Source organism: Bidens hawaiensis, unplaced genomic scaffold (genome assembly GCF_021521415.1).
Source record: "Bidens hawaiensis isolate Kalapana, Puna unplaced genomic scaffold, B.hawaiensis_p1.1 tig00014774_1, whole genome shotgun sequence".
NCBI classification, from domain to species: domain Eukaryota; kingdom Viridiplantae; phylum Streptophyta; class Magnoliopsida; order Asterales; family Asteraceae; genus Bidens; species Bidens hawaiensis.
In genome coordinates this window covers 105739-119532 of record NW_027492301.1, presented here as the reverse complement: position 1 = coordinate 119532, position 13794 = coordinate 105739, and the positions used below count along the sequence as shown (strand labels likewise).

The window sequence follows — 13794 nt, the reverse complement described above, 5'->3', positions numbered from 1 at the left end:
CGAGCTGACCAATCTGCTTTGACATTGCTTCTGCTGACTTGTCTCTCAACTCGAACTGTCTCTGCATTTCCTTCTGATTATCAGTCACGAGCTTCAACAACGCATCAAGTTTCGAATGAATTGACTCGTATGAATTTCCTAAACTACCCTTCTGCTGGTCCTGATTCTGATTACCCGACGAACTGTTACCCCGGTAACCATCTCTGTTATACCCCCGACTGTTATACTGACTGTTCCAACCATCCTGACGGTAGCTATTCTGCTGTCGGTTTTAACTGGACCCCTGAAAGTTCGGGTTCGACTGATTCAACGCGTTCCCGTATTTTAAATTCGGGTGATTCCTTAGGCCCGGGTGATAAGTGTTCGAAATGCATCCTTGGCCCTTGGACTCCCCGTACGCGTAACTGACTTCCTCCTCATCGGTATACTCGTCATCATCCACCCCGGGGCAATCTTCAACCTTATGCCCCAACTCACCACAATCTGAACAACCCGGGAATTTCACCCCGACTTTACCAACCTCCTTCTATTTCTTTTTCCGATAACCCGCGAGTTCCCGTTCTAACTCGGCAATTCTGTCTGACTCGCTCGAGGCTGATTTAATTGTTCGGGTGAGCCTAACTTTTCATCTTAGTTCAGCAGCTGCCTCTGACTTGGAATCCTCACACATAAACTCAAGAAAATGCCAATCGTCCTCTTCAGGTTGATTCAATAACATACCATTACACGACGATTTCAAATACTTTCTGTCCTCGTAAGTCAACCCATCAACAAAACACTTCACTAACTCCCACAACTCAATCTGGTGGTGCGGGCATTTCCTGATCATCTCCTTATAACGAATAAATGCCTCATGAAATAACTCACCCGGTGACTGTGAAAAATTTCGAATCTCCATCCGGGCTTCGTTAGTCTTCGACTGCGAATAATACTCGTTAAGGAAAACCTGCTGCATCTCGGCCCAGCTCTCAATACTGTGCATCGGTAGCTAAGTATGGCAATGGGTCGGGTCTGGGACGGGTCTAGGTATTCCCAGACCCAGACCCGTTTATAAAACCCCATCCCAGACCCGTCCCAGACCCGTCGGGTATTTATCGGGTAATTACCCATCGGGTCTCGGGTATACCGACGGGTTTCAGGTATACCCCTTAGTTTATTAAAAATACCCATAGGTTATACCCGTCAGGTTTTGACAATATGCAACTGGTCAATATGTTTTTTTTAATTGATTGTTTATTGATATACACATAATATCCTTTTAATAGTCTTGAACATTACTAGAATGTAAAAAAATTAATACAACAGTTAACACAAATCAGAAATATTAACTTTTATATTTACATATATATACATACATATATATATATATATGTGTGTGTATGTATATGTATATAGATATATAGTTATTGGGTACTTCGGGTACATAATCGGGTAAATAGGTCCATATTATCGGGTAATCGGGTATATTAGAAATCCCAGACCCGTCCCAAACCCGCGAAAAATTTAAAAACTAATCCCAGACCCGTCCCAAACCCTAATGGGACGGGTAAGACCCGTCCCAACTATGTCGGGTATCGGGTTTTCCTATCGGGTTCGGGTTTCACTGCCATCCCTATCGGTAGCGAGTTGAACCAGTGTTTTGCTTTGTCTTTTAATGAAAACTGGAACAACCGCAACCGAACCTCATCCTGATCATAAGTACCATCACCAATAGATCCGCAAATAGCTGAAAAATCTAATAAGTGTGAATACGGGTCTTCAGATCCCAGTCCGTGAAAATGGGAAACTATGTTGATGTAGGACGAACGGGATTTAAATGTCGGCTGTCCCTGAACATGCACCTGAGGGACAATCGGTGATGCACCATCTGAAATAGCCAGTCTGAATAGACTGTTAACACCCTGAACCGGAGGCCTGTAATTCCTTTATCTGGCCCTTGGTTCCTCAAAACCTCCCCGATTAACCTGAATCGGCTGTCTCTGTTCCTCCCGATATCTTCCTATACCACCTCGATCAAGATTCCTGTTCCTCTACCTGTTACCTCTCACCCTAACTGGTTCCTCAACCTCATCAACCTCTTCAACACGCAAACCCGCATTGTCATTTCTCGGCCCAAATTCCTCATCATCTCCCTCTTCTTCGTCTTAAGTGTGAATACTGACATGGTCAAAATCTTGAATAATCGACTGTCGGTGACGAGGGGTATTGTTCGGGGATGATGGCCCGGGTCTGTCATGGTTTCGGTTTCGGTTTCGGTTTCTGGAGTGTCGGGCAGAATTTTGGGGTTGTTGATTGGTGTGTATTGGTGGTGGTAGGTCATTATTTGGTGGGTTTTGATTATTCGGTGGGTTTGGTTCGGGTTGGAAAACATTAATTTCGGGTGGTGGGTCTTGGTTTTGGTTTTGGTTCTGGTTCTGACCTTTCATATCTGGCTGTCTGATCTGAGCTCGGTTCTGCCGAGCTAACCGTTCGATTTCTGGCTCGTAAATCAGTGAAGACCGTCTCCCTGAATGGCGGGTGTGCATAAACCTGCTACCTGCACAAATAACACACCCCGCGTAAAATGGGAAAATAAAACTACACTAAAAATAAAAATAAAAAACTAAATTAAACTAAGTTAAACAAAGAAATCAATTAACACTAAAACACTAAGCGCACTAACTCCCCGGCAACGGTGCCATTTTGATGCTGGACTGTCGATATCCAGTCAAAAACAGTTAAATCAAGGTCTTAATCACCTAAGAAAGCTAGGGTAAGTAGGGTGTCGAACCACGAGGAGTATGTGGTCAGTGTAAAGTGTAAACGATTCCAAACATTATGAAGTAATTCAATTAAAGTGCTGATCACACTAGCAAAAAGTTTGGTTTTATAATAGCTAAACAAATAATCAAAGATTCAATCAATCAACAAAGCAAATCACACCCGGGAATCCAAGTACGTAACCTAACAGCAAACTCATGCAACTTAACAGATAAACTATCTTGTGTCAACTACAGACTGACTAACCGGTTAACCCTTAGGCATCCACGCTCGCTAACACACGGCACTGGTTATCAAACGGTCCCTGCCAGTGTGACTCAACTAAGGGCAAATGTATGCTTTCTTGCAATTAACAAGTCAAAACAATCCTACAAGCAATTATCATAGCAACTGGCACACTAATCGTTCCGATGGAAATAAACCTAAACTGACGTTGTGCACAATAATACTAGACATCAATACTCATAGATTAACATCAAAGATAGTTACAATCAATTCGTTCTTAGTACATGAGAAAAACTGGAAGATACAATACTCTACATCCCGGGTATGACTCGAAGAAACTAGCCGCGCATCGGCATCTCTCAGGCCTCGGTTATGATCTGATTTAACATATATGATGCTTGGAGATGATTGGAAGTAACGGTGGCTCCCTTTGCTGCTCTGAAAATCGCCTCCAAGGTGTAAGATAGCGTCTAGGGTCGTCAAGATGTAATATATGAAAAAACCCTAACTTTCACGATTCTGGGGACCATCGCGTAGCGCGATGGTCTCCTCTCCTGGTCCATCACGCTACGCGATGGACCAAAGTCAACGCAATCATTTACAGGGCATCGCGTAGCGCGATGCCCCACCTTCAACACCCATCGCGCTACGCGATGGATCTCTTTTCTCAGCAATTCTATATTGATGTCTCGATTCTCGTGCTGGACATCCCGGGTCTTCATTCCATGCTCGTACAGGTCCAAATTAAGCGCGTTAAGTACCTATGACCTGAAACATAATAAACATGTATGAAGTACCAAAGTTCCTAAACTAAACGATTAAAACGACTTAGTTAACATACATAAATCTATACAAATAAACCGAACATCACTATCGTACTTTAGTTGCCATATTTTTAGTGTATCATCTAATGTTGTTTGGAAATAAATATTTAGAGATTTATGATTTGTATTTAAGTTTGTTAGTTATAGTTGAAATTTAACTTTGTACTTATTTAATGTAATACTCAACTTTATTTGTCATTCTTTTAAGTTGTTCAACCTGTATAGGGCATGGGTACCTAACCTAATAGGAACCATAAAAGATTTCTAGTCACTTTTAATACTTCAGTTTTTATAATCAAAATTTTGGTTTAATTCATCTATACTTATTTCAGGCTACAACATACAATCATACATAGAGGTGGGAAAAAAAACCTGGTTCCGAACCTGACCTGCTCATACAAATCAGGTTTCAGTCCCTTAGAAAAATCGTGCTTGGAACCGGACCCAACCCAGATCTGCCGGAACCGTTCCATCTCTACACGATCAAAACCCGGACCCAACCCAGGCAAAATCTTATAAAACCTAGCAAACCTGGACTAAACCCGATCAAACACCCAACCATACCAAAACCGGTTATTGACTTTTGTTAATCATACCTGAAACGATTTCCTTCATGGTTTCGGTTCTTGCAAATACCCGATTTGTGCACCTTAGGAATACAATATGAGCTTAGCTAGGTTACTTAAAGTAGTCCAACTGGGCTCAAGTCTGGCCCAATAGAAGAGGGTACATTTGTGTACAAATGACAACTTCAGGGATAAAACCTGAAAACCAACCCAAAATGCCTTATCATCATCCTCTTCATCTTTATGGCATACTAGTGTATGGATAGAACACACAAATCATAAGCCAAACCAAACCAAACCCAGTAAAGCAAAATAAACAATGGCTTCCACTTCAGCTACACTCACTCTATCATCCATCCATCTTCCCCAAGAACCCAAATCATCCTTAATTTCATCTTTCACCTTCAAACCCAACCCCAAAATCAAATTATTGGCCTTACAATCAGAATGCACCACTTTGAAATCAGGATTTCTCACTTTTAATTCTTCTAAAAATTCCCCATTTTTGGTTTCTGCGGTGGCGGCTGAAGCTGAATTGGGTGAAGAAGATGTTGATGAGGATGCTGCCGCCGGCAGCGTTGCTACGGCGGCGCCTCCGGTAGCTACTAAGCCTAAGAAAGGGAAAGCTGCGTTGCCGCTTAAGAGAGACAGGGTATTTATGCGTGTGTGTTAATTGTTATTATTTGGTTCTGATTGTTTTTATTTAATTGTTAGTGTGCAAGTGAGTTTTTGTTAGTTTTGGTGTTTTTGAAAACCCTTCGGTTTCGGGTAGGGCTGTAATTGAACCAAACCAACCGAACGAAGCCTTGCTCATGTTTGTTCGTTTAGATAACAATAATCATTAACATAATCATCCTCCAATTGACGTTTTATTATGTTAACATCAACGAATCAAAAGTTAAATTTGTTGTTAGTTAAAATCAAGACATTATAAAACAAACCTTTAATGAAACGAAATGTACACGAACAATAAAATTATAATATTTAAATGCTAGGTTGGTTATTACAAGTAAACTATTATAAAAATATAAAACATTTACCTGATGAACATAAACAAACACCATTGAACACATTACCGAATATTCACGAGCACAACCTCCGTTCATGTTTGCTCATTTATTAGACAAATGAACGTAAATGAACTTCCCGCCGAACGGTTAATAAACTGTTCGCTTATAGCCCTAGTTTTCTCTTTTTTTTTGTTTGGGTTCGGTTTACTTTAGATGTTTTCGGTTTTGCTATTTGGGTTTGAAAATTTTGGGTAAAGAAAATAGTTAGCCAATAATAATGAATTTTGGTCTAAATTTTTTTGTTAGTTAACTGTTTATTATAAATTTGGGCTAAAATGTTTGGGTTGAAGTTGTTAAACCGGGAGCCCACAAAAACGAGAGCACGTTCAAGTTTGATCAAAAACTTGATAGGCTCTTTTCGTTTGTTATTGACTTGATTAAAAACATAAAATATAAAAGGGTTTATATAGACACCCCAAACTTAAGCAACAAGAAATTAAAAACCAGGACTAAATGTAAACAAAATCAAATGCTACCACCCCTTCTAGATCAAACCGTACCTCTCACCCCCCCCCCCCCCCCCAATTTTTGCCTGACTATTAATCGATATTGCTAATTTCACAAAAGGATTATAAATTACTTAGAATTTAAAAAAAAATCAAAGTGTATAAGTTCAGTTTGGTTTTAGTTACAACTTACATGCAAAACCGAAAGCGAATCAAAAGTTTGGTTTTTATGAATGCATAAAACCAAACCGTCGGTTTTTGTTTTGGGATCGTTTTTTGGTTTCATGCACACCCCTGCAAATGTAGAGCCAAATTGCAATCTCAGTTAGCCAACTGGGAAGGTGCATGTGCCTTATACGGGCCTAAGCCAATAATTGAGCCTGAGCCGGACTAATGTTATCAGTTGGCATGGGGATGTTATTGATGATGGAAATGTATTCGCCTTTTGGTTATTTGACAGTTTATGTAGTTAGTTGCATATTTATGGGTCTTTTGTGCAATTTGGGTTTGTCAGACTAGGTCAAAGAGGTTTTTGGAGGTTCAAAAGCTGAGGGAGAATAAGAAAGAATATGATGTGAAAACTGCGGTGTCATTGCTGAAACAAATGTCGAGCACAAAGTTTAATGAAAGTGCAGAAGCACATTTTCGTCTTAACATCGACCCAAAATATAATGATCAGCAACTGAGAGCAACAGTGAGTTACAATATACTTAAATTGTAGTTTGATATACTGATATATAATATGTTACGCCTTGTAGCAGTTTATGATTATTTGGATGTTGTATTGTAGGTGAATTTGCCTAAAGGCACTGGGCAGGTTATTAGGGTGGCTGTTTTGACTCAAGGTTTGTGACAGTTTTTGACATGACACAAAAATAATTATGTTTTGGGTTTTATTTATAACTCATTTAGTTATGATATAATTTTGTCTTAATAGACAAGTTCTTTTCTAGCCACTAGATATGATCTTGTAGTATTAATTTATGGATTTTAAAATCCACAGGCGAAAAGATTGATGAAGCAAAAAATGCGGGAGCAGATATTGTTGGTGGAGAGGACTTGATAGAACAAATTAAAGGAGGGTTCATGGAATTTGACAAACTTGTTGCAACTCCTGATATGATGCCTAAGGTTTTACTTTACTTTATATCTTATTATATAGTAGTGTTTGTATCAGATACGAATGAAACTTAACGTGCAAACTGTGCTAAGTGAAGAAAAAAGTCCACGCGGTGGCAAAATAGTAATTACTTTGAATATACAACAAAACACAAGTAGAGTAATAATAATTACGCTAGTTGTAAACTCTAGTGTAATTATTATCATACTTGCATTTTGTTGTAGCTATAGAGTAATCACGATTTTGCCACCATGTGTTTTCTTTTCTCTTCACTTCGCATAGTTTTCACTTTAAAACTTATTTGTACCTGATCCCACCCCATATTATATAAATTAATGCTGCCCATAGTTGTTATTAAGTTCTGGTAACGATTATTTGTTGATCAGGTTGCCAGTTTGGGGAAGATCTTGGGACCCCGAGGACTTATGCCGAACCCAAAAGCCGGGACCGTGACAACCAATATTCCTCAGGTATATACATACATGCATGCGTACATTCATTGACCATCGACCATAATATATTACTTGACAGACCATAGAGGAATTTAAGAAGGGAAAAGTTGAATTCCGAGCAGACAAAACAGGAATCGTTCACTTGCCATTCGGGAAGGCAAATTTCTCAGAAGAAGATCTACTAATAAACCTTCTCGCTGCAGTGGTAAGCCTCATGCTTGTTTGTAATGCATCGGGATTTTTTGTAAACATGATTCATTTCATGATCGGTTTGTTAATATGGCAGAAATCTGTGGAAACAAACAAGCCGACTGGGGCGAAAGGAGTGTACTGGAAAAGTGCGCATATATGTTCGTCAATGGGGCCCTCGATCCGGTTAGACATAAAGGACATGCTTGAATTTAAGCTTCAGTAGAATGGTTGTTTAAAGAATGTAAACCATAGATGTAAATTAGCTTCTAAAGATGTGTTCTTGGAAGATGAGGTGGTGCAGTATATCATGGTCGAAACAAGGGAAGGTGTTTCTTGGATCAAGGTTGTCTGATTAGTGTATTTTTCTTTTTTATGTTGGTTCAAGAAAACATTTGTATGATGTTATTTTGGTTTAAAGATCTGGGTATTTGTATGATACGTTAATCTAAGTTAAGTGATTACAATGGCTTCATTCAAAGGATGAATGAAAATATTCTAGAGTGAAGCATGACAACATACTCCACCGGATAATAAATTAATAATAATAATAATAAGAATATTTTGGATACTCCTTTGTCTCTTTGATAGGTCCATGTGATGGAATTTTAGATTGCGTTAGCTAAGATCATTTATTTTAATGTTTTAATTTATTAAATATTATTCAATAAGAATTTCGAATTATAAATTCCGTGTGCAATAAGAATTTAAAAAATAATCACTTTCCAGCCCATATTTTTAAATTCTTTCTCCTGATGGTCAATTGATGCATCTTGAATTAATGGCTGTAGTGAAGACAACTTTTATATCATGTCCCTGGCTAGTTTTAAATAGATTAAGAGGCGATTGCCGATAGTTTTTTTAGTCATTATAACCTAGTGGACTAGTAGTATGACTATCAACTGTTTCTTCTTGTCAAAGTAGTCCTGAGTCACAAAAATTGAATGCTAGGTGAATTTTAGGACTAGATTTTAAGAACTTGTTTGTCTTTTTTTTTAAGAAAAAGAACGATTTTGTTTCTACTTTCTACAATTTTACTCTATATTCATGATAAACCATATAAGGCACCAAGTTTTAAAGCATAACTATTTAAACTTTTCTGTATAAACTATAAAGGCATTGGAAAGGAGCAAGTATCAACCGGGATTAGATGACTTTTGATGTGATACCGATGGCGAAAACCACCCGATCCACATGGTATCGAGTGAAAATTGGGAGGGCTAGTGGAGTGATGCCGGTTATTCCGAAATCATTTTAATATAAAAAGTTAACAATATCCAGTATAATAATTATGTAAATGAGGAGAACTATTATTATTGTTATTATTTAATTTTAATAGTATTCATTTGAATTAATTATTGAAAAGTTTTGGGATGGTTGGAATGATTTGATGAATGCATTTCTATGATTTTGAGATAAAATGATAAGAAAAATGTGATATGATGATAATGTAAAGGAGTTGGAGTTCCAAGATATACGAGATAGATATAGGTGCTGTTTGTTTTTTCAGAGTTAAAACATCTGCAGTCTGCGGACCATATCTGCAGGCATCTGCAGCAGAAGAGGTGGACCAAACATCTGCAGACTGTAAGAAGAAGACTGTTTGTTTTTTAACTAAATGAGCAATTTTTTGTTCATTTGTTAAATAAACGAATATCCTAACAAAAGTTTCATCAAATGTTCGGTTCATATACAGGCCTACTTAAGTTGATTCTGGGATTAAATTGCCTGGTCTATTTTCTACCACTACTACTAGAAGCTTGTGTTCATGAACCAAATATGTGTCTGCAATGAACATATTTAAAATCAATGATATATAAAAAGTGAGAGATTGATTGATACCATCAGCAACAGCCATCTCGATATCTTCCATGGTTATAAGCCCCTTTTCCATAGCTTCCTTCTGGTCCTGTTCAGTAGATTATTCAGTTCAACAAGCTAATTTAAACATGGTAATAATGAATTAATAATACATAAATAGTGAATGAAAGAATAATACCCGGCGCCATTTCTTCATGAGCTTACGCTTACGCTTGCCGGAAATAGTGGTGTTTTGGGGCTTATGTTTCAGCTTTCCGGTAAGAGGGTCACCGTGCGCCGCTCGCTTACGGTCGGCGATGGCGGCTCTCCGCCGCTTCTGTACCACGTTGAAGACGGCCATCCCGATATCTGCTTCTCGGTGACTAGGGTTTCAATTGGGCGTCCATGGTTCTTTATTTGTATTGTCGATGGAATAAGTTACACAATTTCCCCCTCATGTATTACGAGTGAAGTGTCTGATGATGAAGGAACAAAGAAGAAGAAGTGGAGAAGATGTGAGAAGTCACATGTACAAGACTTCTGGGAGAAGAGGGCGCGCAGACGTTTTTTAATGAAACGTCTTCGGAAAAACAAACGCACTGCAGAGCCCAACGTCTGCACGCCCTCTTCTCAGTGCAGACAAAAGTGGTCAGGAAGAGCTTTTGAGGAAAAACAAACAGCACCATACTCTCACCATCCCTAGGTGTGAAAGAAAATATATTTGCAAGATATACGAGATAGATATACTCTCACCTGACTAATATCTTAATATTTTAGTCGACATGTTTGAATCTTTAAAAGTTAGCTTAACTTTGATTTTTGATAACTACCTCTGAAATTCTAGAAACCTTTTAAGGTTGTTATAAAATAGCATAAATTTATTTGGTATAAATTATCATTTTACTTTTAAGTATTCATCACTAAACAAGTAAACATCATAAATCAAATTTCCACAACAAAAACAATATCTAACCAACATAATAATATTAAGGGTTAAGTTAGGTTAAGTTATTCTACGAATAACAAGGATGGAAATGATTTTTTTAGAACGACGACTTTCTTATATTTAGGCTATTGCGCTCTTCAAATTTGGAGAGCCCGATGCACCACTATAGCCAAACTATGTTGTCTCAGGGTCCACGCTGGCTTCAGAGTTTGGCTTGGGCGTTCCCGCAAGAAACCATACCGCCGACTGCCACTTGACAGCCATTGTGCCACTACAAGAGCAGAACTCTCTGGCGTAACACAAATTTAAAAAAATTTGTAGTTACTAAAAAAAACCCTAAAGAAAAATAATAAAAAAATTAATAAAAAAAATCATAACTCAAATTTAATAAAAAAACAAAAAAAAACAATAAAAACATAAAAATGTTTCCACCGTCTTCCTCGTTCACAAAAAAAAAAAAAAAAAAAAAAAAAAAAAAAAAAAAAAACACTCGATAAAGACACAATGTTGAAAATAATGATCATTGTGTCTTTTTTATTTATCATTGTGTTTTTTGTTTATTTCATTTTTTATTGTGTCTATTATCCTTGACATTGTGTCTTTTTTTCTTGATATTGCGTTATATTATTTAATATTGTGTTATATTTTGTTTGGCATTGTGTTATATTTTGCGATATATTGTGTCTTTTTTTATTTATCATTGTGTTGTTTGTTTATTTTCGGCATTGTGTCTTTTTTTCTCGACATTGTGTCTTTTCGATGTCTTTTTTTGGAACGAGGATGACCGGGGGAGGGGGGACACTTTGGTTTTTTTAAATTTTTTCGTTTTTTATTTCTTTTTTTTTTAGTTATGACTTTTTTTATTATTTTTTAGAGTTTTTTGTGTGACTACAAATCATTCTTACACTTCTTTTTGTCTCCTTTTGCATTTTAACTTTTCTCACATAAACAATCTATATTATATTCTATTTAATGGTACTATCGTGTTAACTCTTTCAAACAAAGTGTCGATGAGCTTTAGTTCAATTGACATAGAAGAAGAAGTGAAGACTTAAGCTAGAGACTCTAAAGTTTCAAGTTCGAATTCAATTCCAATAAGGTTTTACCATAGTGAGCCTTGAGCGACAGATCTCCCTCGAAACTGGAGATGATAGGCTTGGGCTATGCAGCGCTGTCTGCAATTACGGACATTTGTAGTCACCTTTTTACCATTTGATTACCCGAGTAGCACTTTATTCTTTTAAAAAAAAGAAAAAAGAAAAAAGAAAAAAACCTATTCGGTCATAATGTGATAATGATAATCTTAAGAATAAACTCATGAAGTTTTATATAATTTACTATAAAACGATTACAATAAAGCGACAGGCAAACGGGCAACAAGTTGCGCCGCAACCCCCTTTTGAACAGCAAAGCCAATCCTGCTAAAAATGAGTCCACCCACGGCCCGCGTTGTTTAAACGCAGCGTCCGGGTTCACGAACCTCTTATAAACCCCCATATATACATACATACATACCACCCATCAAAACAAAATAATCAAAATCCATTACCAGCAAACACACCACAAAGATGCAGATATTCGTGAAAACCCTAACCGGCAAGACCATCACTCTCGAAGTCGAGTCAAGCGACACCATCGACAATGTCAAAGCCAAGATCCAGGTTACCCTTTTCATTCACTTCTTCAATTATTGTATTTTATTTTGCTAATGGAACGTTTATTAGTAGATTTTGCTTCGTATGCGCATATTTTACTTGATTTTCTGAAATTAAGTTAGATTTTGTATAAATTAGGTTACACCCAGATGAATATGATGTGGGTTTTGCTTAATTAGGTTAAATTGTGTATAAATCAGGTTGCAATACTATGTGGGTTTTGTTAAATTTAGGGTTTTGGAATGAATTTGCAGGACAAAGAGGGTATTCCGCCGGATCAACAGAGGTTGATTTTTGCTGGAAAGCAGTTGGAGGATGGAAGAACACTTGCTGATTACAATATCCAGAAAGAGTCAACGCTTCATCTGGTTCTCAGATTGAGAGGTGGAACTATGATCAAGGTCAAGACTCTTACTGGCAAGGAAATTGAGATTGATATTGAGCCCACCGATACAATTGATCGAATCAAGGAAAGAGTTGAAGAGAAGGAAGGAATCCCTCCTGTGCAGCAAAGGTTTGGTTTTCGTGTATTTGAGTTTATGATTAGGGCTTGCAAACGAACCGGACTGAACTAGGCTTTGCTTGTGTTCAAACGAACGTTTCACCAACACCTTACCAAACGAAATTTCTTGTTCATGAACGGTTCATGAACACAAATAGTGTTTTATAAGACTTGGCTAACTTATATGTTAATTTACATATAACTTATATATGATTTAACTTATCATATAATACTCGATAAATGTATTTTTGTTTAAAGTCTAAATCTATATGATAAGATTAGAAAAGTCATTTAAAAAAAATCCAAAAAAAAACCTTTAATGAACAAACTTTAACTATCATGAACGGACGTCGACGAACACCTCATATGTATTTTTTGTTTAAAAGCTTAAATCTATATGATAAGATTAGAAAAGTCATTTAAAAAAAATCTAAAAAAGCCTTTAATGAACAATAATAAACAAACAAACACTAATCAACATAAACGGACGTCAACGAACACCTTATTGAGCATTAACGAACACGATACACGATTGAACGAACATGGCCTCTGTTCGCGTTTGCTCATTTAGTTGATTGAAGAAAATTCCTTGTTCATGTTCACCAGTTTATTAAATGAAAGAAAAGAAATGAACTCTTAACAGTTTGTGATCACGTAACGTTTGGTTCATTTACAGCTCTATTCATGATCTTGAATTGATTTGAAATAAATGTTGTGAATGGTGTTGCAGGTTGATATATGCTGGGAAACAGCTGGCAGATGACAAAACAGCAAAGGATTACAACATTGAAGGGGGTTCTGTACTGCATCTGGTTCTTGCCTTACGAGGCGGTTGTTGGTAATCTTTGAGTTAAAAAAAGATGACATTGAGAGCTATGGCATATCAAACTATTACATAATTGAGCTCTCACACTCTATGATGATATTCCTTATGGTTTTATCTTATTCTCCTCTTTGACCATCTTTGTACTTCGATTATGCCTTTTTTAATCTTTTTTGTTTTTTTTTTGGATATTTGCGTTGGAATAACTCCTGTTCTCTTTTATACATTCTGGTTTTTGCATAAAAGTTGGCTTTCAGTAGTTTTTATATTGATTGTGGGTAGTAAAATAGGAAAACAAGTGCAGGGGATGTTGGCCCTGGGGTGATGCGTGGTTGAGAATATAAAATGAACAAAAGTACTGACGAGGCTTCCACGTCAGAACCCCTCACTGGTGTGAGGGATGTATACCGGACGGC

At 37.2% G+C, this 13794-nt stretch overlaps 2 protein-coding genes across 2 annotated transcripts; both read left to right on the top strand.

Moving 5' to 3' along the window:
* Positions 1 to 4694: 4694 nt before the first annotated feature.
* LOC143547643 (large ribosomal subunit protein uL1c-like) lies at positions 4695 to 8091 on the top strand. Its single transcript, XM_077039023.1, has 7 exons — positions 4695 to 5027; positions 6406 to 6585; positions 6682 to 6736; positions 6895 to 7022; positions 7398 to 7481; positions 7543 to 7668; positions 7750 to 8091. Exons 1-7 carry the CDS (start codon positions 4695 to 4697, stop codon positions 7876 to 7878), a joined length of 1035 nt encoding a protein of 344 aa, XP_076895138.1. The 3' UTR covers positions 7879 to 8091.
* A 3776-nt stretch (positions 8092 to 11867) lies between these two features.
* LOC143547642 (ubiquitin-NEDD8-like protein RUB2) lies at positions 11868 to 13561 on the top strand. Its single transcript, XM_077039022.1, has 3 exons — positions 11868 to 12059; positions 12308 to 12567; positions 13286 to 13561. The coding sequence occupies exons 1-3, from the start codon at positions 11967 to 11969 to the stop codon at positions 13395 to 13397; spliced, it is 465 nt and encodes a 154-aa protein (XP_076895137.1). The 5' UTR covers positions 11868 to 11966; the 3' UTR covers positions 13398 to 13561.
* Positions 13562 to 13794: the final 233 nt, after the last annotated feature.

What these genes read in the sequence shown, in the direction of transcription:
- LOC143547643 (XM_077039023.1), top strand. Translation starts at nt 4,695, where the DNA reads ATGGCTTCCACTTCAGCTACACTCACTCTATCATCCATCCATCTTCCC. An exon ending in TGACAACCAATATTCCTCAG is followed by an intron (nt 7,482 to 7,542) that starts GTATATACATAC and finishes ATTACTTGACAG; the next exon opens with ACCATAGAGGAATTTAAGAA. An exon ending in TAAACCTTCTCGCTGCAGTG is followed by an intron (nt 7,669 to 7,749) that starts GTAAGCCTCATG and finishes TTAATATGGCAG; the next exon opens with AAATCTGTGGAAACAAACAA.
- LOC143547642 (XM_077039022.1), top strand. Translation starts at nt 11,967, where the DNA reads ATGCAGATATTCGTGAAAACCCTAACCGGCAAGACCATCACTCTCGAA. An exon ending in ATGTCAAAGCCAAGATCCAG is followed by an intron (nt 12,060 to 12,307) that starts GTTACCCTTTTC and finishes ATGAATTTGCAG; the next exon opens with GACAAAGAGGGTATTCCGCC. An exon ending in ATCCCTCCTGTGCAGCAAAG is followed by an intron (nt 12,568 to 13,285) that starts GTTTGGTTTTCG and finishes ATGGTGTTGCAG; the next exon opens with GTTGATATATGCTGGGAAAC.